At 35.7% G+C, this 25,701-nt stretch overlaps 2 protein-coding genes across 7 annotated transcripts in view; both read left to right on the forward strand.

Annotated features, from left to right (window-relative positions):
- The window catches only part of LOC149025433 (transferases, transferring acyl groups), a 73,182-nt gene that overhangs the window by 39,888 nt on the left and 7,593 nt on the right, over nt 1–25,701 (forward strand). Inside the window, exons 12-16 of one of the 5 annotated variants that reach the window (XM_089145664.1) lie at nt 2,456–2,582; nt 2,692–2,743; nt 2,854–2,898; nt 3,633–3,731; nt 3,830–4,696. In XM_089145664.1, coding sequence (XP_089001790.1) covers nt 2,456–2,582; nt 2,692–2,743; nt 2,854–2,898; nt 3,633–3,731; nt 3,830–3,982 — 476 coding nt within the window. In that variant the 3' untranslated portion in view covers nt 3,983–4,696. Of the gene's footprint in view, nt 1–2,455; nt 2,583–2,691; nt 2,767–2,853; nt 2,899–3,632; nt 3,732–3,829; nt 4,698–25,701 lie in introns of those variants that run through there. The other 4 variants (XM_089145667.1, XM_089145668.1, XM_089145666.1 and 1 more) reach the window with 4 other exon arrangements.
- On the forward strand, nt 10,324–14,205 carry LOC149025434 (fatty acyl-CoA reductase 3-like). Of its 2 annotated transcripts, XM_089143124.1 has the most exons (10): nt 10,324–10,448; nt 10,574–10,677; nt 10,794–10,996; nt 11,125–11,225; nt 11,330–11,522; nt 11,819–11,986; nt 12,888–12,969; nt 13,074–13,340; nt 13,446–13,573; nt 13,838–14,205. In XM_089143124.1, the coding sequence occupies exons 1-10, from the start codon at nt 10,370–10,372 to the stop codon at nt 14,004–14,006; spliced, it is 1,494 nt and encodes a 497-aa protein (XP_088999250.1). In that variant the 5' UTR covers nt 10,324–10,369; the 3' UTR covers nt 14,007–14,205. The 2 variants fall into 2 exon arrangements, with proteins under 2 accessions (XP_088999250.1, XP_088999251.1); XM_089143125.1 differs by lacking the exon at nt 11,819–11,986.

Here is a 25,701-nt window from a genome sequence, read left to right on the forward strand (position 1 = left end):
TCTGTAATGCGATCCATTATACTTAGGGTAGGTTCAAGTCCGAAAGATACCTACAACAATGTGTCCTTTAGTGTTTAATATAGTCACAACTTGTGTCATTTTTTGTAATTTTGAAACTTGTGGGGGATTGTTAAATTAATTTTAATAAAATCTATTTATATTAAGTTTAAAATTATTTTTTCATTTTCCTTTATATTAATTGATTTGCTCGCGTGTGGGACCCCTAAGTTAAGGATGGTAATTAGGCCCTTCATAACCTTGACCTTGATCATGGTGGTGAGGTGGCTATAAATATCAATTGGAATCAATATGAGAGCCTTAAAGACCTTGGTCATGGGTGATGAAGTGGGTTTGTTTATTGGATGGGATTTACTCACATTCAAGCATAGGTTACCATTGACCCTAAATCCCTATTGCTACCTTTATAATCATTCATGGCCAAGGCAATTGAATGGATTAACTCCAATTCATAGCCATGAGGAGAATATGAGAATTGATTTTTCACTTAGTGGAGAAGGTTGAAGATAATTTATTTTCCATTAGTGGAAAAGGGACAAGGTTATTGATTCTCCATTAGTAGGGAATTGATTCTCCCCTTTGTGAGGGAGATGGGTCAATACAATTTAGTAGCCCAATTCATTACAATGAGGAATTAAAGGAGTGTAAGGTGTGGTCTTGGGCCTATATAAACCCAACCCCATCCTTGCATACTAAGTAATTTATATAACACAACAAATAGTTACATTCTTATTTACTTATTCTCTTGCAGAGTCCTTTCTCTCTTGAGTTTATTTTGGTGTTTTGTTGTTAGTAGTAACTTTTGGTCTTACTTCCTTCGAGGGAATAAAAGAACTGCTTCATCTTCTAGTTGGAGGTTGATTTATCTTCGAGGTGGTGGTGCGGAAGAACCCTTGGCAGTAGGGTGCATCACTTACCTTAAAGGCAACACTCAATGTGTGACTCAACATTATCTGTTGGTGGTTTGTTCGATTACTACATCAAGTTCTCCGGATCAGCTAAGGATTTCAAATCCCAGTTATATTGCAATATCATTTCTTGTAATTGTAAGAATTTGTAATACAATTACCCAACATCTCTCCCTCTCTTCTTCTTCTTCTTCTTCTTAAGTATTCTTCTCCATCTTCCCCAGCTTCAAGTCTAATTCTTCTCATATTTCTCCTTCTCCCTTTCTTCTTATCCTTCTTTCTTCTCTATTCCCTCCCCCAGTGAGTGTCATGATTGATCCCTTGATCTAATAAATCTATTGCTGTTCAATTGATCTCATTAATTACCATTTATCTTGATATTAACAAATTAAGCCAGTTATCTTGATTAATTCTGACTTTTCAATCCTGTCAACCATCCTCCATACAGAAAGCCTTGCTAGGGTCAAATCAAAATTTTATTGAACTAAGAACTAAGATGCAGGGCATCACATCCTACCCTCCTTAAAATGAATTTCATCCTAGAAATTTGTGTACCTTTAGTCAATGAGTTAAGGATATTGGGTTTTCATGTTAGTCTCGAGTTCCCACAAAACTTCCTGACCCATTCGATTGTTCCATAGTATTTTAACAAGTGGTGCAGCCCTATTCCTCAATTTCTGTTCCTTCCAGTCTAAGATTTTTAGTGGCTGTTCTTTATGAGAGATCCTCTTTAATTGCAGTGGCTCATATTTTATACTGTATAACATAGTGGGATCTGCTATATATTTCTTCAATGCCGACACATGAAACACATAATGTATGTTTGACAATTTTTGGGGTAAAGGAAGTCTGCATGGCCCATGATGCTTAGGTGCCAAGATATCTTCTATGTAGCTGTTATAAGCTGTCCACCTAGGTTGGTGTTGTGATTTTTGTGCTCCCTCTTCCTTTTATGAGATTTGTCCCTCCTATGGCCCCTCTCTTTTTTTCCCCAAAACACCCCAAAAAAAGAAAGGAGGGGGGGGGAAGGGGAAGAAGATCAAACATATATGGTCATGTTTTGATACCTTACCTTACGGGGAGAGCTTTTTGAACATATTCCTTTCCTTGAATAGGATTATAGGATTATTGCCTTTATATGGAAGCCAAGATCAGTGGATACCCGACAGTTGCAGCTGCCATAGCTTAGGCTGGGGCAGACATTTTATGTTTTCAATATTTTGCATTGTAAGCACTAGATTTTGGTTGTTCTCAAGAGCTGTGTTCCAGGATTTCTATTTTATATGTGTACGTAGTCTTTAATTCTTGTGAGTATATTTTGATGGAAAAAGTTTGATATTGGGGACATTTGGAATTAGAGCATGATAGCAGAAATGATGCGTCTTATGAAATCATTCTGATCCTGTAACTCTGGCTTTCTAATCATTGGGTCAACATGAATTTAACTTGTCATAGTTGTTACTTCGTATTATCTCATTTTGGAGTACGGATTTTGCTTTTAAATTCTTCTACCACTTTGTTATTGACAGGATACTGGGGTCTTTATCTTATTGGTGTCCAATTGGGGAACTACCTATTCTTCGGAAATAATTCCACTTCTATGAAGAAAAGTCAATGGACAAGGAATAGAGTCTGGATTCTTACTCTCTTGTTTTGGTATATCTTCTGTTGCAACATAGTTTTTCATTTCAACTTTCTGCTTCACAAAATTATCTGAAATTATTGAGGTTGATTTCTTACCCTTTGGTTTGCAATGCATGTTCAGGTTCCTGACTATACTTTTGGACAAGCATGTTGAGAAAGTTTCTCGTAGGATGGTGAAGAGCTGTTTGTTTAATGGGTCATCCTTGTTTGTCTCTAGTAACTACGTGCTAATTTTTTAGTTATGGATATTTTGGCTGATCCTGGCATTGAACTTATGGTGCAGTGTAACCTGGCATATGTTATGTTTGTATTGGCAGTGAACTTTCAGGTAATTCCCAATTTAAGTGTCGAAGTGAAGTGTAACAAAAATTCATTGATTTATTTTTGGTAAGAAGAGAGGTCCATTACACATTATAATTGTCTATAAAACCAAAAGTAGAATGTGTTTTTACAATGGGAATTTTAGAATTGATTGTTTGTAATTGATTACAGTTTTAATGGCCATTGCACATTAATATTCATTGGATTGTCTTCCCTTATCTGTGTGGAAAAGGATGAGTTATTTACTTGCACATGAATTGTACTTCCCATTCAAAGAAAGCAATGAGATTATCATTGAATCCTGTTTGAATCCAATATCATTTACTCCATACTGGAAAAATAGTGTGGAATTATAATGTTGAATGGATGCATTGTGTTTAAGCTGATTTCATGGAACTTACTGCATGCAGTATAATGATGTGAGGTTATACTGAAAAAGAGAATGTTTGAACCAAAGAACACATTAATGGCTTGGTTGCTACTCGTATGTAATGTAATAGTGCATTGATAAATAAGTTGAAGACTCATTTGTTTATTATGAGAGTTGTTCAATGTTTACATTTTTAAAGGAATATTCAGATAATCTAAAGAAAAAAATCTCAACATTGTGATTATTTAAGTTTGACTAAATTTATGAAATAGTTGACTAAATTTATGTGGTAACCTAAGCATTATCTTTTAAGAAAGTTCTTTCTAACAAAGTTAAATTTGTACTGCTAATGCAATTACTTAAATTTGCAGGTTTTAGGAATTCTGATGCTTTCTGATTTCATCGGTGGACAAAAGACATCAGTGCTTGAAGAAGCATTCAACCGGAATCTACTGGCATTATTTCTACTGGTGATTTTAGAGTCCCATTTTTTCTTTAGCCTGTTTAAAGAAAATTGATTTCACTATTTTTGAGGAAAACCATTTTGGTAATGAATTTCTTTCTGCAGGCCAATGTCCTTACTGGGTTGATAAACTTGTATGTGGATACCATCTCGGCTTCTTGGTTCACAGCATTAATCATCTTGCTCAGCTATGCCCTTGTTCTGTCTTTTCTCACAGGATTTGCCGAATTTTTTGGCATTAGGTTGAAATTTTGGTAACCTGGTTTCTGTAAGTTGGTTTCTAGTATTAATTTAACATCGTGATTGAAGTCTAAATCATGTGCATTTATAGTTTAATTCAACGGAGTCAATTGAATTGAATCCAGTTGCTTCACACTTCGAAAAGGATTGTGTACAAACAATAGTTGCACATAGGTGGCCAACCCTTTTCACGCCATTTTTAGGGCAAAGGTATATCATACTATCATACTACTATATAAAAGAAAAACTTATATAAACAATTGTGGGATGTTTTTTTGGTTCAACAAAATATCCCCTTTGAATAGACATGTACCTATTCACAAACTACATATGCCTCTCCTAGTCAGAACAAATCACTCCTCCAAGCGGCATATCCCCTTGTTTGGACTTATATAGGTTCACAAACAACTTACCCCTCCTTGAGCAGAAATACCCCTTTGAATAGACGTATATGTTCACAGACAACACACCCTTCCTTTAATCAAAACAAAGGACACCCTGAAGTGACATACCCCCCTCGTGAATAGACATGACCCGTTCAAAAACAACGTGCCGCTCCTCTAGTAAAAAAATACACCATTGAATAGACATGTATCCATTTACAAATAACATATACCTCTCCTAATTTAAACAAAGCATCCCCCAAGTGACTTACTCCCCATGAATAGACATGTACTTGTTCGCAAACAACATACCCTTCCCCTGATCAAAACAAAACACTTTCCCAAGCGACATACCCCTTGCCGTGGAACCATGCAAATTTTATTTTTTATGAAACCATTGTGAATTTTGATATAAAGAAGAAAAGATCATAAATATCAGAATGGTGAGAATACTTATCGTAAAACTTGTATCTGTTGCTAATTTATAGCAACTCTAAACCGCGGGTAGTCCCATCTATTGGATTTTCATTATTCATATTTTTAAATCTCGTTCTTAGTTTAGCTTCGGGGTCGATGTGATCAACTTGTTTGCTTAGAAAAATAAAAAGGTTGACAAAATAATGCATCATCAATTGTTAAAGAGGGAGTTCCAAAATGAGAAAGCGGAAAACCAAGTGAGGAGAAAACCATTATCTCAAATTATAGAATTAGAGGTATTTCAATTATTTTTGAAGGGCTTTCATTGGTTGATAATCGATATGTGTAATTTGGTGAGTTCATCTTATATGCTATATCTTCAAAGTTTGTCATTTTCAAGATCATATTGTTAGCTTTCTATACAAAAAAATTGCCAAGTATTTCCTGTTTTGTTAGATATTTGGCATTATTAACCAAGATAATTGAATTAAGAGTAAATATCACTTACCACCCCTCTTAGCTGGACAAATAACATTTATACCCCTTCTTACTTGGATAATATCACTTACCTCCCCTCTTACCTAACAAATATATCAAACACCTCCCCTCTGTTAACTTTCTCGATTAAATTTAACTTTTACCATTAAATATTTTCTAAAACTCCAAAGTACCATTGTCTAAAAATATTTTTTTAATTTAAAACCTAAATTATCTTAATCACCCTAGCAGCTAAAATACTAAACTATCCTCAAGTAAAATAGTTGTTAAAACTCAAATTACCTTTAATTATTAAAACCCCAACATACCTTTTTTTATTTTTTTTATTTTTTTTATCAAACAAAAAAAAACACGAATTGCTTGATATCAAAATGCAATTTCAATACTAAATTATCAAAAGGGTATGTTGGGCTTTTAATAATTAAAGATAATTTTTGTGTTTTGGTTTTTAACGATTATTTTAATTGAGGGTAATTTAATATTTTAACTGATAGGGTGATTACAATAATTTAGGGTTTAAATTAGAAAAATATTTTTAGCCAAGAGTAGTTTGGGGCTTTAGAAAAATATTTAACGGTAAAAGTTAAATTTAACCGAGAAAGTTAACAGAGGGGATGTGTTTGATATATTTGCTAGGAAAGAGGGGAGGTAAGTGATATTATCCAAGTAAAAAGGGGTGTAAGTGCTATTTGTCCAGCTAAGAGGGGAGATAAGTGATATTTACCCTTGAATTAACATATTTTTCTTGGTTGAATTAAAATGATATCTTTTGGCAAGAAGTTCACATTTTTAGACTAATCACAACCCTCGTTGAAACCGTTTGACGAATGAAAAACCCCAAAAAAATGAACAAATAAAGAAACTCATTAATTGAGTCAAAATTATCCTAACATAAATGAATTCTCTCATATTCTCCTGTAAACCAGAATTTCTATCAGAAAATGAAAATAGAGTAGAATTAAAGATTATTGGGAAAATTACGTGATTAACTAATTTTAGGTTATCTTTTACAAAAGTAACTACTCAATGTTTCATTTAACAAAACTAGCTAAAATTGAATTTGCATTTATAAAATTAACAAAAATAGTGATTTTTCATCTATTTGGACATTCTTAACCCTTAAAAGTTAAAACTAACCAAACTAAAGAGGAAAAATAAGTATTTTGTCCAAAACAAAAAAGTCATTAATTTTTCATACTTTCCAGCATTTTCATCCTCATATTGGTAAGGGTGTCAATTGCGTACCGAAACCGTTTAACCGTGCCGTCTAAAACCGCACCGCACCGTTCAAAATTTGGTACGATACGTACTGAAACTGAATTTCTTCGGTACGGTTCCGGTTTTAGGTACTCACACCGTCGGTACGTACTGAAACCGTACCGAATTGATACCATACCAAATTAAGGGATATAAATTGTAATTTTAGAATTAAAACAATTTACCTTTAACCTATCCCTAATTCCCTATTTCAAATTTTCTTTTCATCATTCACTCTTCTTCTTAGATTTACTCGTTTTGTCTCTATTAATTAGATTTACTTGCTTTATCTATGTTAATTTCAAATTCTATTGATTGATTGATCACAATTTCATTAGGAACTTATGAATTAATAACAAAAGTGACATAAGTTCATTCGTACAAAAATTGTACCGCACTAGATACCGTGTTTAAACCGTTTTCCCGTACCAATTTAATATCGAAATCGTACTGAACCGTTTTTGTAAATACTGAAACCATACCGTACCGTTTAAATTTGGTACGGTACGGTTTTGGTTTTTGGTATTCAAAGTTGGTACTATACCGAAACCGTACCGATTGGCACCCTTACATATTGGTATAATCAATTTTAGGGGTAAAAATGTCCAAAAGAATTAAAAATCACAATTTTTTTTTTAGTTTTGTAAATGCAAACTCAATTTTAGCTAGTTTTGTTAAGCGAAACATTGAGTGATTACTTTTGTAAAAAGAAACCTAAAAGTAGCTAATCACGTAATTTTTTCATTTTTTTTCTTTCTATTTTTATTATTTGATTTTGTATTGTGCATGAAATATCTATAGTTAATAAGGAAACTAATTACCATTGATTTGCATATAACTTTTTACGATTGAAATCATGTGTTTTTTATAATGCATTGTTGCTTTAATTTACTCATATTTTTTAGGGGGAAAATATCATTATCAATAATTTACTTATTTTTTTAATGTGTATAAGTCCCACATAATATATTTGGGCCTATATTTGAATATGATAAAATAACTTAAAGATAGAACCCCTAGTGAGACCTATATAGACCCACACATACGTGTTTTAAAAAAATATTAGTACTCCCCTAACGGAGAGGTGGACTCTCATTCTTTGCACCCGCTCATGTTGAATCTTGGTTCTGCCTCTGCTGTTGTATAGTTAAAAGATAACAATATAGATATCATGGGTATCCAACTATGAGCCTAATTGAACCGGACCTACATGTTTGTAAAATCGAGCAGTCTGTTGTGAGCCTTGTTTGAGTGTAAACATCACCCCTGATTCTATTTTAAGCATACCGAACCATATGTCCCTGCATCCCTATAAATGGCAAAGGAGTTATTTCTAGGTGATAAAAGAAAGAGATATATAACTTTTACTAGGAGTTATTTCTAGGTTATTTTGTTAATGCAGGGTTGATAGAGTGATAAGATTCATACTTTTCAGTGGAGAGGTCATGAATTTGATCCTTACGGACGACAAAGCTCCCCCTGACGATGTAATCGAGGTGTGCACAAAATCTTTGTTTGATACGACGCTCCCCCTGACGATGTAATCGAGGTGTGCACAAAATCTTTGTTTAATGTTGCATCATGTATATATATCTTAGGCACTCAAGAGTGTGACATGTATGCCCACAAGAGTGTGACATGTAATGCTTTTAAGAATAGGGTTGGGTAGATCACAATCATTGGCTCTGAAACGTCACATCTAAAAGTATGACGACTATAAAAGCAAACAATAAGTCCCTCTCACAAAGTTGGGCGGGTAGATCTCAATCATTGGTTCTGAAAGACGCCATATGTAAAAACATATGAGAACTACAAAAGCAAACAAAAAGGCCCTCTCATATACCGTGTTAAGATATTTGTATAGAGCGGTTACCCAAAGAAAAAATAAAAATAAAATATATATAGAGAGATATTATATCTGGTCGTGCTTAGTTCCTACGCATTAGGACCATCAAGCCATACAATTTCGGTAGTAGAATTAGGATTTTAGTCGAATTTTCGGCTTGTTGGTTAATGCGCATGAGTCAAGCTTTTTTGGACTATATCCATACTCGTCCTTTGGTCCATCCCTTGTGTTTTCTCATTCCTTCTTGCCTTACAAATTAATTAGACGAGCTGAATAGTGACTACACAATGATGAGGATTGAGTAAGCGTCAATAATGCGTCATGCTAATTTTTTTTTGCCCAATCTTAATTTTATTGAACAACAAACGAATGGGAGAATGAGCATGGGTTCTTTGCCCTGGATTCGCTACCACATTTTTTATAGTGGTGCAAATTTGGCCCTGGTGGTCCTAAGTTGCCCTGAGCCCGAATAGGTATTTGGCTCAAGATAATATCCTGGCCCTGACTAGGGCTAAGGGTGGGTTTGCGATTACTTTTTAGCCCATAGGGCCCGTCCTTGATTTTTTCCCCTAACCCTGATCGATCCTGGCCTTAATACTGGTATTGTTCTAATCTTGATTTTGGCCCTGATCGTGGTTATTTTTGGCCCTGATCTTGACTCTGATTTTGGCATTGATCCTGACCCTAATTTTGGCTATAATATTGACGCTAATTTTGTCCTTAATCTTGACTCTGATCATGTCCTTGATTTTTACCCTGATCTTCATATTAACCTTGATATAAGCTTTGATTTTGACCATGAGTCATTTTGATCATATTAGACTATGAATTCGCATTTTATATTATTTTTTAGGGTAATTTTTATTTGGACCCATTGAGGTTTGATCTCAGTCATTTTTAGTTCCCAAAAATATTGACATCTTTCATTTGTCACTAATGTGGTATCTCGACAAAACTTATGAAGCACAGATAGTTATGTTTGTATGAAAATACCATTTTATTTACTAAAAAAAAAAAAACACATATTTTTTGTATAAGACTAAATTACGGTTGATTTACTTGTTAACAAGGTTTTGAATAGGGATTTTTTTTTTTTTTTTTGGAATAGGGATATTAATTTCTCACACATTTATGAATGAAAACATACTTTGTCAAGGATAGGGCCAATCAAGGCCAATCAAGGCCAATGCCAAGTATAGCCGGTATAGGGCTAATGAAAGCCAAGAATAGGGTTAGGGTCAGGGCCAACCCCCAACCCGGCTCATTCAAGGACAATCAATGAGGGAATGGGTTTGGCTGGGCCCTGTAGGGAGAGACAATGAGGTGGCAAACAACCCAAGTACCAAAAAGTGGGGCTTGTCTGAAGAACAATAGGTCATGAATCACTGTTACCACTTCTACAAAGACACCATCACCAAAGAGATCAAACATGTAGAAGATCAACTCGATTGGGTAGCCGGGGACAAGGACAGAAAGAACAGCGGCTAGAGCTAGGTTTAGAACCAAGATCTCAAATTTTCATTTGTGTCGTCTTGGCGTTATTTTGTAAATTTAACATTGTTTAATATTTCCGAGGGATGTGAATTGTAATTTTGGAAACTTTTCAACTTAGAAAATGAAGAATGTATAATAATATAATATGCCATTGTATAATATTCAAACCGTCCAACACAGTCATAACCTCACGCAAAGATATCCGCAGAGAAAAATTTGGATAAAAACCCTTATATCGTTCAGGGGATCGATTTTGCTTGTTGGGGGCAGCAAATTGACTACTCGATCACCCTACATATAAATGCACACATGCTTCACACCGCCAATGCTGGTATCCTTCTGCATCTGTACCAAAAAAATGCACATATCTTCCCGTACGCCATCCTAATATCCTTTCTTTCTTGTATCCTTCCGCATCTACATATAAATAAATGCACATATCCTTCCCCCATCCAACGTGCAGCTTCTCTCTCTCTCTCTCTCTCTCTCTCTCTCTCATTGCTTTCTCAGATGGATCCAGTGGGCATTGTCCAGTCTCTTGAGAGCAAGACCATCTTGGTCACTGGTGCTACTGGGTTTCTAGCGAAACGTACGTAGCTAGGGGGATCATTTCCCTCTGCGTTTGTGTGTGTGTGTGTGTTTAATTTGCTGGCTTTCGAGTAAAACGTTGTGTGTGTGTGTGTTTCTAATTGAGTTATGGGTGTTGAATTACAGTTTTTATAGAGAAAGTGCTGAGGGTGCAGCCAAACGTCAAGAGGCTTTATCTTCTATTAAGAGCTGCAGATGCAGAATTGGCTGAACAGAGACTGCATGGGGAGGTATTACTTTGTCGATCATAATTAATAATGTTCAATGTGTTCTACCATGCCACAAATTAAGGTCCATTATTACTCTTCTCTCCTTAACTGTTTGAATAATAATACTAACTTTTCAGGTCATAAGCAAGGAACTCTTCAGGGTTCTGAGAGAGGAACATGGTTCTGGGTTCGATTCCTTCATCTCGAAGAAGGTTATTGCGGTTGCCGGCGACGTCGCTTTCGAACACTTAGGTATAGGAGCTTCAGATTTAAGGGAAGAGATGTGGAGAGAGATCGACATCGTTGTTAACATGGCTGCGACAACCAGATTCGACGAGAGGTACGTACTTTCCTGTTCAGATTTATTAACTGACATCTAATTAAGAGATCTAGTAATTGAGTTATTGTAGCCTTAAGAGCTCTTCGCGACCTGTAAATTAGTTCCTACTGCTATGCATGCATGTGTAGATACGACGTGGCTTTGAATGTGAATTCCATGGGAGCTAAGAATGTTCTCAGCTTTGCAAAGAGATGTGTCAAGCTACAGATGCTTTTCCATACATCTACAGGTTAGAATAGCTAGCAATGAATCTGTTTGTTTAATCAGCTTAACGAAATTTTAGTTTTAAGCAGTGTCTTTAATTTATGGAGATGTTTGGGTTCTTGCCTGCAGGTTATGTGGCAGGAGAACAAGCAGGAATCATACTGGAGAAACCGTTCAGGATGGGTGAATCACTGAACAAGATCCCTGGGTTGGACATCCAACAAGAGCTCAAACTAGCGGAGGAGAAATTAAAACAACTCCGGGCTTCAGGGGCTTACCCAAAAACTGAGACAAATGCCATGAAAGAATTGGGACTAAACAGGTTTGAACCAAATCAATATGCTTAGGGCTCACATCACATTAAATGATCAAGATGACAACCTCACTTATAAAAATAACATGTTTGATGAAAAAAAGTGTTCGGGACATGTTTTCGACGTATCTCATTAGTGAGACTTTTTTTTTTCCTTCTTCCCACAGATCATTGTTCTTAGGACATCGTTTCACCCTTCAATTTATTTTGGTTTCTGTTTTGAAGCTATCTTCTTTGATGATAATTAGATGATTTTGTCTCACAATTTTTTCTGTTTTATCCTTCTTTACTTTATTTTGACAAAGAGCAAGACATTATGGTTGGCCAAATACTTATGGTTTTACAAAAGCTCTAGGAGAGATGCTTCTTGGAGAACAATTTAAAGAGAAGAATCTACCGCTTATTATTTTTCGTCCAACCATCATAACAAGCACATACAAAGAACCATTTCCCGGTTGGATTGAAGGATTGAGGTAATTTAAATTTTTATGACAGTTTATGTTTTATTTGATATAATTTCTATTTCAATTTATTGATCATTTCTATTATGAAAGTTGTTTGATTTTGAATTTTAAGTTTTATGTTAACAGAATAGATACTTCACCTTAAAAGTACAACATTACCTTTCTATTTTTTATGATTTCATACCACCTTTCCCACTTTTCTAATCCAATTATGCTTTGTTTTGCCTTGCTTTCCATCACTCTTGTTGTTCTCAAGTTCTCAATGAAATAAATGTATCGAATATATTTTCATGAACTGATCGGTCCGAGTTGTCCAAGTCAAGTCAAAATTTTAAAACCCTAATTAAGAGTTTTGTAAACTAGGTCTAGATGAAAAAAGACTTGATTTAGTCATAAACCATCTGAGTCTTATTTAAGTGAGTAATTTAACCTGAATCATGCATGATACTTGATAAGTTAAATTGTATTCTAAAATAATAACTCCATGCTAATAAACTATAAGAAATTCATTCCCCTTCTCTAGTCAATAAGCTAAACTTAAAAAATATGTGATTCTTTTATAAATTTTTTTCCCTCTTATTTAACATCAGTAGGTTCGACCAAATTTTGCAAGTCGAAATCACTAAGTTTTTTCACTAAGTCATAAACCATCCATGCCCCCCGCCCCCCACACACAAAAAACATTTTTGGTTTTCCAATTGTGATGCATTAATATATAATCAAATGTTCAAATTTATTTTTGTGTGGGTAAAATCAAGTATATAACCAAATTCAGAGCAATTTTAATTTCTTGATAATAAAAAAGTTGAATGTTGATTGGTGCATTAGAATTTTTTTAATATTGAGAGTCATTATTATCCCACTTGGAAAATTTTGTATTACTCATTATTGAATTCAATGTTAATGACAGAACCATTGATTCCATCATTATTGGTTATGGTAAGGGGAAAATAACATTCTTTGCTTGCGATCCAGAGATGGCCATTGATATGGTAGTGTGAGCTCTTTTTTCCCTTAAGCTACTCTTTTCACAATTGACCATTAGTACATTCCTAAGTTTTTTTTTTACATCAAGTTTGAGTTGATGATGAAGCAGATCCCCGGGGACATGGTTGTGAATGCGATGATTGTGGCCATGATAGCTCATGCAAATCAGCATGGTGAATTCATCTACCAAGTAGGGTCATCCCTAAGAAACCCAGCAAAATTAATCTTGCTTCACAAGTATTCCTATCTCTACTTCTCTAAGCATCCATGCACTGACGATGATGGAAAGCCTATCAAAGTTCACAAATGTTTATTACTGAAGAGCATCGACAGCTTCCACAAATACATAGCTATCCGTTTTAGGCTACCATTGAAGGTCGATTTATTCATTTACTTTTTTTTTTTTTTTTTTTCAATAATAATGAGTCTAAGACTTATTTACATCAATTTTAATGTTTCCAATTCTATAATTATCTTCCAGGTTTTCTGGCTTCTGAATATTGCAACTTGTCAGGCTCTCCAAAGCAAATATAGCCATCTCAATAGGAAGTTAAGCTCTACAATGCGGTTGGTGAAGCTTTATGAGCCTTACTTGTTCTTCAAAGGGATGTATGTTTTTTCTCTCTCTGGTTGTCAATTTGATCTTGCATAGGACATAAAGTGGGAGCAAAGAAAATAGTTATATCTTTTCGATAAGAAAATTAATGACAAAACGAGTAGATATGATTTTGTTTAATGGGAGAAAACGTGTTATGGTTGTGTACCTAGGATGTTGGCACACGACTCTAACATGTTGTACTTCCCTTGTTTTATTTTTCGTGTTGTTTTGTGATTCTACTCTCACTCTGTAATTAGTTTTCTTCGTGTACACAGCTTTGATGACTCAAACTCAGAGAAGTTGCGAAGGGCAATGCAGAATGGTGAGGGGGAACATGTGTTATGTTTCGATCCAAGAGGTGTTGACTGGGATGATTATATCATGAACATTCACCTGCCTGGGCTCATAAGAAGCACTCTTACTGCAAAGAGTACGAAACCATAGATTGATCTCTTGGTTAAAGAATGATATGTTTAATATTAATTAATATTGTTATTACTAGTTGCTCTCAAGACAGCACTAGACGTATTCTATCTTTGCGTGATGAAGAATAAATGACATAAAACGATATCTATAATAAATATCCAAATTTTGGATTTGGCTCATGCAGTTAGTATCTTAATGGGTTTTTTTGTTGACATGCCATAAGGTCTCAAACTATGTTTGTTTACCTAATTTTCATTAACGGATACATCCTATATCATTCACAACCAAAGGGAAACCAGCCTTGCTAACATGATTACTGGATCACACTATTTGATTCACATTGTTATTCTTAGTAGCCACAAGGCCGGGTGTGAAATTAAACCAAAGTTTCAATTCAAATTAGAAAGTTTAATCATTTAACCTTCTGAGATTACCTGGCTGACATTCGGCAAGCCTTCTTTGCTCAGCTGAAGAATGGGCAACACATCCATGGTTGCAGATGATTTGAATCCATATCTAACATATAAATCTTTGATATGAAAAAGGATGAGAATTCAAGCTGCAATATAGACTCTCATATAGAACCAAGTAAAAAACCTACCTCAAATTTTCTTCTTCTTCTTTTATCCCCCTTTAGGGGAGAGTACTCTCGACCTCATACTAAGATGCGTTAATCTTTGTCAAATGAGCCAACCCATTGATGGTACGTTCAATTCATATGGTTGAACCAATTCAAGGGAATATATATATATATATATTTTATAATATATATATATATATATATATATATATATATATATATATATATATATATATATATATATATATATATATATATATATATTAGTAAATATGCACATTGCATGTGGGCTTTTTGCTTGTCTTTTGATTATGTTGAAAACTATCGAATATTAATTTTTAATGGTAATGGTTCGGCTCAAATAATTTTGGGAAAATTACGTGATTAGCTACTTTTAGTTTTCTTTTTACAAAAGTAACCACTCAATGTTTCACTTAACAAAACTAGCTAAAATTGAGTTGCATTTACAAAACTAACAAAAATAGTGATTTTTAATTCTTTTGGACATTTTTACCCCTAAAATTGATTATACCAATATGAGGATGAAAATGTTGGAAGGTATGAAAAATTAATGACTTTTTTTGTTTTCGACAAAATAATAATTTTCCTCTTTAGTTTGGTTAGTTTTAGGGGTTAAAAATGTCCAAATAGATGAAAAATCACTATTTTTTGTTAATTTTGTAAATGCAAATTCAGTTTTAGCTAATTTTGTTAAGTGAAACATTGAGTGGTTACTTTATAAAAGGGAACCTAAAAGTAGCTAATCATGTAATTTTCCCCAAAAAAATCAAGAAAGAGAGACTATAAAATCATATAGAAAGAATAATAATAAAATAAAAAAAAAAAGAGAAAAAGAGAAAAAAGAATATATTGAGAAAGAGAATGCTTAATCGTGGAGAAGATTTTTTTTTTCAAATTTTCCTTAACGCATGTTTGTAGAAAGAGAAGAGAATAAATAGGAAGAAAAGAGGAGAGAGGAGAGTGGAGAGAATAAATGAGGATTGATAAGTTAGTTTTTAATTATGAATGACATTTATACCCATTATTTTATTTTTAAAAACTATTTTCAATATTGGGAGGGGGGGGGGAGTTCGCAAGAATGAAGGTCAAAGGAATTGACGGGGGCCCGCACAAGCGGTGTAGCATGTGGTTTAATTCGATGCAAAACGAAGAACCTTACCAGGGCTTGACATGCCGCGAATCCTCTTGAAAGAGAGGGGTGCCTTCGGGAACGCGGACACAGGTGGTGCATGGCTGTTGTTAGCTCGTGCCGTAAGGTGTTGGGTTAAGTCCCGCAACGAGCGCAACCCTCATGTTTAGTTGTCACCGTTGAGTTTGGAACCCTGAACAGACTGTCGGTGATAAGCCGGAGGAAGGTGATATTTCACATGTTGGAAGAGAAAAAACAAGAAAAATTAAAGAAACTAATCAACATTTTCGAAAAATAGTGGCCGGGGGGGGGGGAGGTGGATGGCCCTCTCTGGTCTCTGGCCCCAACATAGGTCTGCCTCTAGATACGAGATGTGAATTTTTGATCTCTTACCTATGAAGTGTTTGTTTCTGCCAACTAAACCACGTCTTTGGGCAAAGTAATTGAATAATTTAGTATTTAATAGAAAAATGTGGCACAAAAGAAGGATTACACATCATGTAAGAATCACATATCACTCTACCACAGAGCAACAATTTAATTCTTTTGATTTTCTTTTATGTATTTTGAAAAGTTCGAAATGTCGGGTGTCAGTGGCTATCGACACCACAGACAACGACATTTCGCCGACATTTTGTAATGCGTTGGTGAAAAATCGACTCCTTTTTTGGGAGGTATTTAGGGTCATTTTGGCCTAAAATTTAGTCTATAGCCTAATTTGAGGCCTATAAACACACTGAGAGCGTTATTTTGGCCTAAAAATCACCTGAACCAATATTCCTGATTGGTACATGCCCGACTATATGTGGGTAAAATTGGAAGTATGCAAAACTTAGGAATGTAAACATGCAAAGAGAATACAAGTATGCAACTAGTGAAGAGAAGTACTAAATTCTACAATATATTATACAATTACAAGATACAATGCTACTACAAAAGAGTACATCAATGTAGGCAAGTACATACAGTCATCTTGTTCAGTATGACTTATGTTTCACATTCTGTCGCCGACGAACACAGGGGTGTGGGGGCAGCGCCCTGGAGCCGATGGAGGTCCTATGTGTATAGGTGGAGAGGGAAGCTCTGGGATCTTTGGATAAGAAAGAAAGAGAAAATGACACACAAAAAAAGAGAGTGAAATATCGAAGGTTAGCAATATATTGTTGAATTTGGTCGAACTCGTGTTAACCAAGGGTGTTGTGTTGCCCCCATCCAACATGGTGATATATCGTTGACATTTTGTACATTGGTATTTTGGCAAGCCTTGAATGGATTATAATAATTCTTTCTTTTAAATAGAAATCTAGTGAATTCAGAGTAAGTTGTCAACAAAATATTATTCTAAAGAGTTTTTTATGTCGTCTAAAATTCTTGATTGCCCACTTAAGTGAGAAAATTTTCAACCTGTGACCCATAGACCAAGGTTAATTATGAAAGTGAAATGACCATTTTGCCCATGGGGTGAAGGAAATGTAAGTTAGTATTTTACAAAACCTCACTTAATTTTTTCAAATTTACAAAAAAGACTCCTTGGTTCACTCGGTTCACCACCCCTACCTTGCCCACAACTATTGCCGGTAAGCCACCCCTTCCCTTGCTAGAAAAAAGGGACAAAGTGAACCATAGATAACATAAGCGATGGATGACACAAATACATACGCTTTCTCGGGAGTGACTTCGATGATGATGGTCTCTAAGCTTGTCTACTCCCTATAGAAAGAGAGGTCTAGGTACATCTTGCATTTGCATACAGATCAGATCGTTTTAACTCAAAAACGGAAGACACTTGAGAAATTAATTAATTCAGATAAAAACCCTATTTTTAGACAAAATAAAATAAAACCCTATTTCAATGGAGAAAAGAAAAGAAAGACGGTGAACCCAGAACCCCTCCCATATGTGCGTGTGAGGGGATTTCATACCCTCCCGCAGTTGCTGCCGTAACTGTAGTTGGAACCACAACGGGACTTTCCACCACAACAAGACATTCTGTTAGCTAAGGGAAAGGAAAATGATGAAGAAATGTAATACCAAGGGAATCCGGGAGGTCTTTCTTTTTCCGGCAGGAGAGGGGGTGGTGGTTGCTTGCAATGGTTGCCGGCAGGGGAGGGATGGTGAACCGAGTGAAACAGGGAGTTTTGTTTTTGTAAATTTGAAAAAAACTCAAGTAAGGTTTTGTAAAATACTAACTTATATTTCCCTTTACCCTGGACAAAATGGTTATTTCACTTTAAAAATTAATAAAAAAGTTAACCATGGGTAGCTTGAAATTTTGAAAAAAGTAAACTATGACCATTTGGAATTTTTCCACTTAAGTGGGTAGTCAAGAATTTAGGTCCAACTTAGTGGGTGCCGTGAAAAAAAAACAAAAAAAACTCTATATAAATCAAAGCTTAGAGTATGTTTGGTTACAATGGAAATGAAAAAAAGGAAAAGGAAAGAAGAGAAGAGAAATGCAAGGAATTCTTTTCCCCCTTTCTCTTGTTTGGTTATAAGTGAAGTGATGTGAAATTAATTTAACCAAACTGTTTGGTTGACTGAAAAATTAGTTTAAATTTTGAAAAAAATCTATAAATCAATCCTTTTTTCTCCATCCGGATCAAGTTAAAGAGTAAACTGATATATCTAACATCAATCAATTTAAGTACTAAATAGACACCGGGTGATCTCGTTCAATTCAGAAAAACAACTATCAAAATCTATTAAATCCCATCGCTTGAATAGCTAAAGAGTAGAGTTCGAGGAACACAGTTATGTATATCAGTATCTCTACATGTTTTGTAACCGACTTTTTCAAATGAGTACATTTAATCATTTTTTTTTTCTCAATTTGATTTTTCTGGTGCATGAGATTGACAAATGGAGGCATAAAAAACACACACTCCTATGAAGAGCAAGAAAGACACGTAAAGCTTTGCTAACCTTTAGGTGGAATAGTTCCGGGGGTCCATGATGACCTACCTAAAAGTTGTGAGAACAATCTAGACTGCATCAGTGACCAGAAAACTGTTAAAGTTTAAACCGACTTGTGAAAATTGTAGAAACCTGACACCTAGAAAGTCATAGAACTTTGAAGAAACAAGAGGAAGATTGAAGAAGTCTATAGATCTTGAAGAAAGTCGTAGAATTTTGAAGAAAGTAGAAGAACCTTGAAGAAGCTTGTAGAACTCTAAAGAAAGATGAAGAATCTTGAAGAAAGTTGTAGAAGTTTGAAGAATGTTGTAGAATTTTGAAGAAAGGAGAAGAATTTTGAAGAAGATTGTAGAATTTTGAGGAAGAGAGTAGAAATTCAAAGAAACATGTATAAAACCGAAGAAGAGTGTAGAAGATTACGGAATGCATGAAATTATTATTTTATTAAAAATAATGAAATTTTGAGGCAAAGAGAGAGAGAGAGAGCTTTTAAGAAATAAAGGTGTTGCAACACCTGAGGAGAGAGTAAATATTTCTTTGTTCTTAGTACAGTTCTAGTTTTTATCCAGCTTTGTTTCTTGTGAGTATATCATTGTAAGTGTGTTATACTATCACTCCACTGTGCCATTGTAGCTGATTCACATCGATATAGTTGGACCACTTGAGGTTGCATCACTTGGAGGTCATAGGTATTTTATTAATTTTATTGATGATTTTAGCTGCAGTATGTGGGTATATTTTATTAAAGAAAAATCAGATGCTTTAGACAAATATAAAGAGTTTAAAGCATTGATGGCTATCATATCAAGACTCTCAGATTATATAGAGGAGGCGAGTATACTTCAAGATTATTTGAAAATTTTTGCAAAGAGAATGGTATCTTGCACCAGCTTACAGCTGCTTATACTCCACAACAAAATGGAATCGCAGAACGGAAGAATCGCACAATTTTCAACATGGTGAGAAGCATGCTGAAATTAAGGTATGAATCTACCAAAAGTTTTTTGGGTTGAAGCTGTAGCATGTGCTGTCTACCTACTCAATAGATGTCCAACTAAAAGTGTTAAGTTCAAGACACCTTTTGAAGTATGAACTAGGTACAAACCCAATGTTAGTAATTTCAAAATATTTGGATGCATTGCATATGTACATGTGCCAGAGCAAAAAAGGAGAAAGCTAGATGATGGAGGAGAAAATCATATTTTCATAGGCTATGATGCAAGAACAAAAGCCTACAGACTCTACAACACAATAAGCAAGAAAGTTGTAATCTCAAGAGATGTTGATTTTGATGAAACAGGTCATTGGAAGTGGATTGAAGAAGAAAAGAATGTCAAAGGAACATTTGGAAGACGAATAAGATCTTCAAGAACAAACACCGACACAGAATGAAGATCCAGGTCAGACTCCTCCACTAAGTCCAATTCCAATAACTCCAGGCAGCAACAGCTCTTCAACTGAAGCTCCTACAAGAACACGAAGGCTTAGTGATATCTACAACATTACTGAACCAATACAAATGGCAGATGATTTTACATTATTTTGCCCTTTAGCAGAATGTGATCCAATCACAATGAAGAAGCTGCTCGTGAAAAGAAATGGTAAATTGCCATGGATGAAGAAATAGAAGCAATCAAGAAAAATGATTCGTGGGAGCTCATTGATTTGTCAGAAGGACACAAGACAATTGGAGTAAAATGGGTGTACAGGACAAAGACAAATCAAGAAGGAAAAGTTGAGAAATACAAGGCAAGACTTGTTCCAAAAGGCTACAAGCAACAACAAGTTATTGATTATGATGAGGTATTTGCACAAGTTGCAAGGATTGACACCATCAAACTTCTAATTGCTTTGACGGCTCAGAACAAGTGGAGAATCTATCAGATGGATGTAAAGTCAGCTTTTCTCAATGGATACTTAGAAGAAGAAGTATACATTGAGCAACCCTAAGGATATGTGAAGAAAGGCCAAGAAGATAAAGTATACAAGATAAAGAAAGCATTGTATGGCTTAAAGCAAGCACCAAGGGCTTTGACAGAACGACTTCATAAAGAGTCCATATGAACACACCTTATATACAAAGATTAACGGAGATGGAGATATTATGTTCATTTGTCTCTACGTGGATGACATGATTTTCACAGGAAATAATCTAGGTATGTTCGAAGGCTTTAAGAAAGCCATGACACGAGAATTTCAAATGACATATATTGGAAAGATGTCATATTTTCTTGGAATAGAGGTTACTCAAGCAGATGAAGGAATCTTCATTTCACAGAAGAAGTATGCAGAACAAGTACTCAAGAAGTTCAAGATTGATGCAAGGCAATAGAAACACCAGCAGATGCAAATGTGAAGCTGAGACGTGATTTTGAAGAAGAGCCTGTCAATCCTACCTTTTATAGAAGCCTGATTGGAAGCCTAAGGTACTTAACTTTCACAAGACCAGACATCATGTATATAGTAGGTGTCGTCAGTAGATACATGGAAGAACCAAAGCAGTGTCACTTCATTGCAGCAAAGAGAATTCTAAGGTACATAAGAGTTACAACTTCTGTGGTAGTTTCATGGTCATCAAAAAATCAATCAACTATAGCACTTTCATCATGTGAAGCGGAATTAGCATCATGTATGTGCCAAGCAATATGGTTGAGAAATCTTATGCAAAAGATGCATCATCCACAAAAGGATCCTACAACCATATACATTGACAATAAGTCAGTGCTCTCTCTCGTGAAGAATCCAGTGGCCTATAGCAGAACTAAGCACATTGACACAAAGTACCACTTTATACGGCAACACGTGAAAGACAACAATGTAAAGCTGTTATACTGTCAAACTGAAGATCAAATTGCAAATATTTTTACAAAGCCACTCAAGACCAAAGTATTCAAGAAATTAAGAGCACAACTTGGCATGACAAGTCGGGTTTGAGGGGGAGTGTTAAAGTTCAAACCGACTTGTGAAAGTTGTAGAAACTTGACACCTAGCAAGGATGATGTTAGAAGGTCATAGAACTTTGAAGAAACAAGAGGCAGATTGAAGAAGTCTATAGAATCTTGAAGAAAGAAGAACTTTGAAGAAAGAAGAACTTTGAAGAAAGCCGTAGAATTTTGAAGAAAGTAGAAGAACCTTGTAGAACTCTAAAGAAAGATGAAGAATCTTGAAGAAAGTTGTAGAAGTTTGAAGAATGTTATAGAATTTTGAAGAAAGGAGAAGAACTTTGAAGAAGAGTATAGAATTCCAAAGAACATTTTAGAATTTTGAGGAAGAGAGTAGAAATTCAAAGATACAAGTAGAAAACCGAAGAAGAGTGTATAAGATTACATAAAGCAAGAAATTATTATTTTATTAAAAAAAAAGAAAAAAAGAAAAGAAAAAAAGCTTTGAGGGCCCTAAAGATTCTTTGTCTAGCGCTAGTTTTATCCGCCTGTTTCTTGTGAGTGTATCTTGGGGGACTACCACTCCCGCGCCAACAAAACCAAGTTATTGACCTTCAATGGTGACATGTATCAGATAGGTACATGTATCCGTTGAAGCGGTTCATGCTCTTCAATGTGAGTCGGGATCGCCTTTCGAAGCATCTGCTTAGTGGTACTCTGGAGCTTTTTCACTATATATTAATAGGGATGAGACTTACTTATGAGTGCTAATAAACGAATTAGAGGAAAGAATTTCGGGGGGGGGGTCCTGTGTGAGTTACATCCCTATTGTATGGTTGAAAAGCATCAGAAGAACACATACTTCTTTCTTGATAGAGAGATGACCAGACTCCTTCACTATTAAACTTATGACCCAGACTCCTTCAATATTAAACTTTTGTATATCTTAATAGGCTTTACCTCTCTATCAATCCATGGATGCTTAGAGAAGTACAGAAAGCAACATTCTTGAAGCAAATTGAATTTTGCTAGGTTCTAAGGGATGATCCAACTTGATAGATGGACTCACCATTTTGATTTGCATGAACTACCATGGCTACAATCGTTGAATTCACAGCCATGTCCCTTGGTATCTATTTCATCATTAATATTAAAAGTGGAAGCAACGTTTACAGGGTGATTGGGATGAAAATAAAACCCAACATTAACACAAAAAATATAAACATGTGTTTGGAAGTGTGGGCAACTTATTTGAGAACTCAGTCTTAGAGATTGATGTCCTAGAGAATGCTTCATCCCTACCCTGACTAGTTTGCAATCAACTACAAAAAGTCCATGGTCTCCTGGGTATTGGGTGCTGAAGATTCCTTTTGGTTTCAAAAAATCAAGAACCAAATACATTTTGGATGGGGATAGAAACACTATATTCTACCACCTCTTTGCTAAGATCAATCATCATAAAAGAAAAATAGAATCCATTGTACATTAGGGGTCTTGTGTTTTTGACCCAAGGGATATTGCAGAAGCCTTTGCTAATCAGATGGCCAAACCCTATACATCAGCCCAACCCTTAGACCCTACCTTTGTGGAGTGTTTGTTCCCCCCCTTTGGATAACCCATTGACCTTGGATGGGATGGCTGATCCCCATCCAAGGTCATCCATCCCACAAAGCCCTAGGGTTTGATGGGTTCAATGCATTCTTCTACCAAAAACATTGGGAGCTAATTAGCAGTGATGTGACAGACTTGTTACATCCTTCTTTCGTGATGCACAACTACCCTTTGGAATTAAGCACAACTTGCTCTTCTTTATCCCAAAAAAGGATGGGGCCACCAATGTGTTGGAATTTAGACCCATCAGTCTGTGTAATGTTAGCTACATAATCATTGCTAAATTATTAGCTCGTAGACTAAAACCTTTGATGGAAAACATTGTCTTCCCTCTCCAAGGGGCATTTGTGGTAAACAAGCAAGCTACCGATAACATCATGGTGGCCCATGAAATTTCACTTCATGAACAAAACAAGAGGAAGGGCCAAAAACATATGATAGAGTTGAATTCCGGGGGGGGGGTGACTAAACTCTTTCAATTTCTAGGTTGAACAACCACTGGTGCAAACTTGTTGAACATTTGATGTCTTCAGCCTCATCCTCAATTAAAGTAAATGGTTGTCTTACTTGTGGTTCTCGGGATTAAGAGGACTTAGACATGGATGCCCTCTTAGTTCCCCATCTCTTCCTACTCGTTATGGAAGTTCTTTCTAGACTTTTCAATGAATATAGATCCCAAACCTCTACCAAAGGGTCAAAATGGGAAGAAGGGCGCCTGAATTTCTCACCTTTTCTTTGCAGATGACATTTTTGTGTTATGCAAAGCATGAAAGGAGGATGTCTTAGTCATCAAAGTGGCTCAGAACTCTATAAATAGCTCCAATTGAACACATGAACACATTTAGCTAAGCATGAACTAAGAGAACAACCATTTCTATAAATGTCTCCCAAGTTCTATTCCAACCAGATGATTCCATCCCTTGCTTTGACTGTGTCCTGAATCCTCAAAATCAGTCACTTAAATCTTAACTTATAGGTTGACTTAGAAGTGAGGAAATAAACTTTGAGAAAAGAGGGGCACTCTTCATCTAGAACGTTGGCAAAGGAACCATATGTCAAATAAGCTCGATACTTGGGGTATCAGAGATGAAGAGAAACAAAGTCTATTGGGCCAATCTTATTCTATGGAAGAGCCAAGGCAAAAAATCTTCAATTCGTCCTGGATAGAATGACAAAGAAACTAATAGCTTGGAAAACATTGAATCTCTCCTTTGTTGGAAGAGGGGTCCTCATGCAAGCAACAATCTAATCCATGGACCTATACCAAAATGCAACACTTCTGATTACCAAAGGGTATCTGCAGGAAAATGGACTCAATTTGCCAAAGATTTCGGAACCGAGTTCCTCGCCAAAGCAAACAGTTAACTCTAATATCCTAGGATGCCAACCTATTCAGCTGGGATGCCCAAGATTCACGAAAATGGAGGACTACAACACTGCCTTGCTCCTCAAACAAGGGTGGAGGCTATTGAATGGCCCTAATGCACTCTGGGTAAAGTTGCTAAAGGCAAAATACTACAATGGACCAATACCATCCAATCCAATATTGCTGACCAAAAAAGGATCATGGGTATAGAATAGCATCACAAGTATCCTTCCACTACTCAAGACAATGGTAAGTAAAAAAATAGGAGATGGCAAGCTTTCTTCTGGTTCGATCCCTGGATCCCTCCTAATTCACAGCAAATAGCGGGGGAACTTGACTTCTCCTTCTGGAAAAGGTAGATTGACTACAATGGCAAAAGTAGCACATGACTTTGAATATGACTCCTGGTCTTATCTAATCATGACAGACTCATTCCCACTCAATTCAATTACCCATATCCATATCCAATCAACCTAACTCCTGGTCTTCTCTAATCTCAAAATCAGGTGAATTCTTGGCTAAAACTGGCGGGCGTGCAATTTTGAGAGAGAAGTCTCCGATACATGAAATGCTCTCTCAAAATGATGGAAGTTTTTTTTTGGAAATTACTCTTGCTCCACCTTAAATTTAAATCTTTTTTTTGGGGGGGGGGGGCTCTTGAATGTAAGAATACCACTCAGGGCTATTCTTGCTCAATGGACCGACACTCCTTCTAGCTGTGCATTATGCAGCAATAATATGGAGACGGCATGGCATACTTCCATTTTGTACAAATGGACGAAAAGAATCTTGGCAGCAAGGCCATTGGGATTGATGACGGAGAATCTGAGTCAAAGCTCCATCATAGACCTTTGCACACACCTCCTCTCTCATAGCCATATGGATAAGCAAGCAATTATATGGGTTATTTTGGTCCTTATAATTACATGCTACTTTATGTTGGAAAAAAGAAATGCCAAAATTTTTGCTTGTCAACACCCAAATAGGGTGCTGATGAGAATTAACAAATGGACAGTAGATCTAAAGCTATAAACTAGATTACAGGGAGAAATGGAAAATGAGGAAAAAGAAGAAGACTAAAAGGCTAACATAGCCATGACCTCTCAAGTTAACCCCTATTTTGCTAGAGGAAGTAACTTTAACAACAAATATGTATTGTTGCCACTTTAAACACCCCACACTCATGGAATAGTTTACTAAGGTTACGCATC

The sequence above is a fragment of the Hakea prostrata genome, chromosome 2 (assembly GCF_041222555.1).
Source record: "Hakea prostrata isolate BN-2017 chromosome 2, UWA_Hpros_2, whole genome shotgun sequence".
Lineage (NCBI taxonomy): Eukaryota > Viridiplantae > Streptophyta > Magnoliopsida > Proteales > Proteaceae > Hakea > Hakea prostrata.

Coding starts and splice junctions, on each gene's coding strand:
- LOC149025434 (XM_089143124.1), top strand. CDS start 10,370: ATGGATCCAGTGGGCATTGTCCAGTCTCTTGAGAGCAAGACCATCTTG. Junction 11,523..11,818: donor AAAGAATTGGGACTAAACAG/GTTTGAACCAAA, acceptor ATTTTGACAAAG/AGCAAGACATTATGGTTGGC. Junction 11,987..12,887: donor GGTTGGATTGAAGGATTGAG/GTAATTTAAATT, acceptor TGTTAATGACAG/AACCATTGATTCCATCATTA.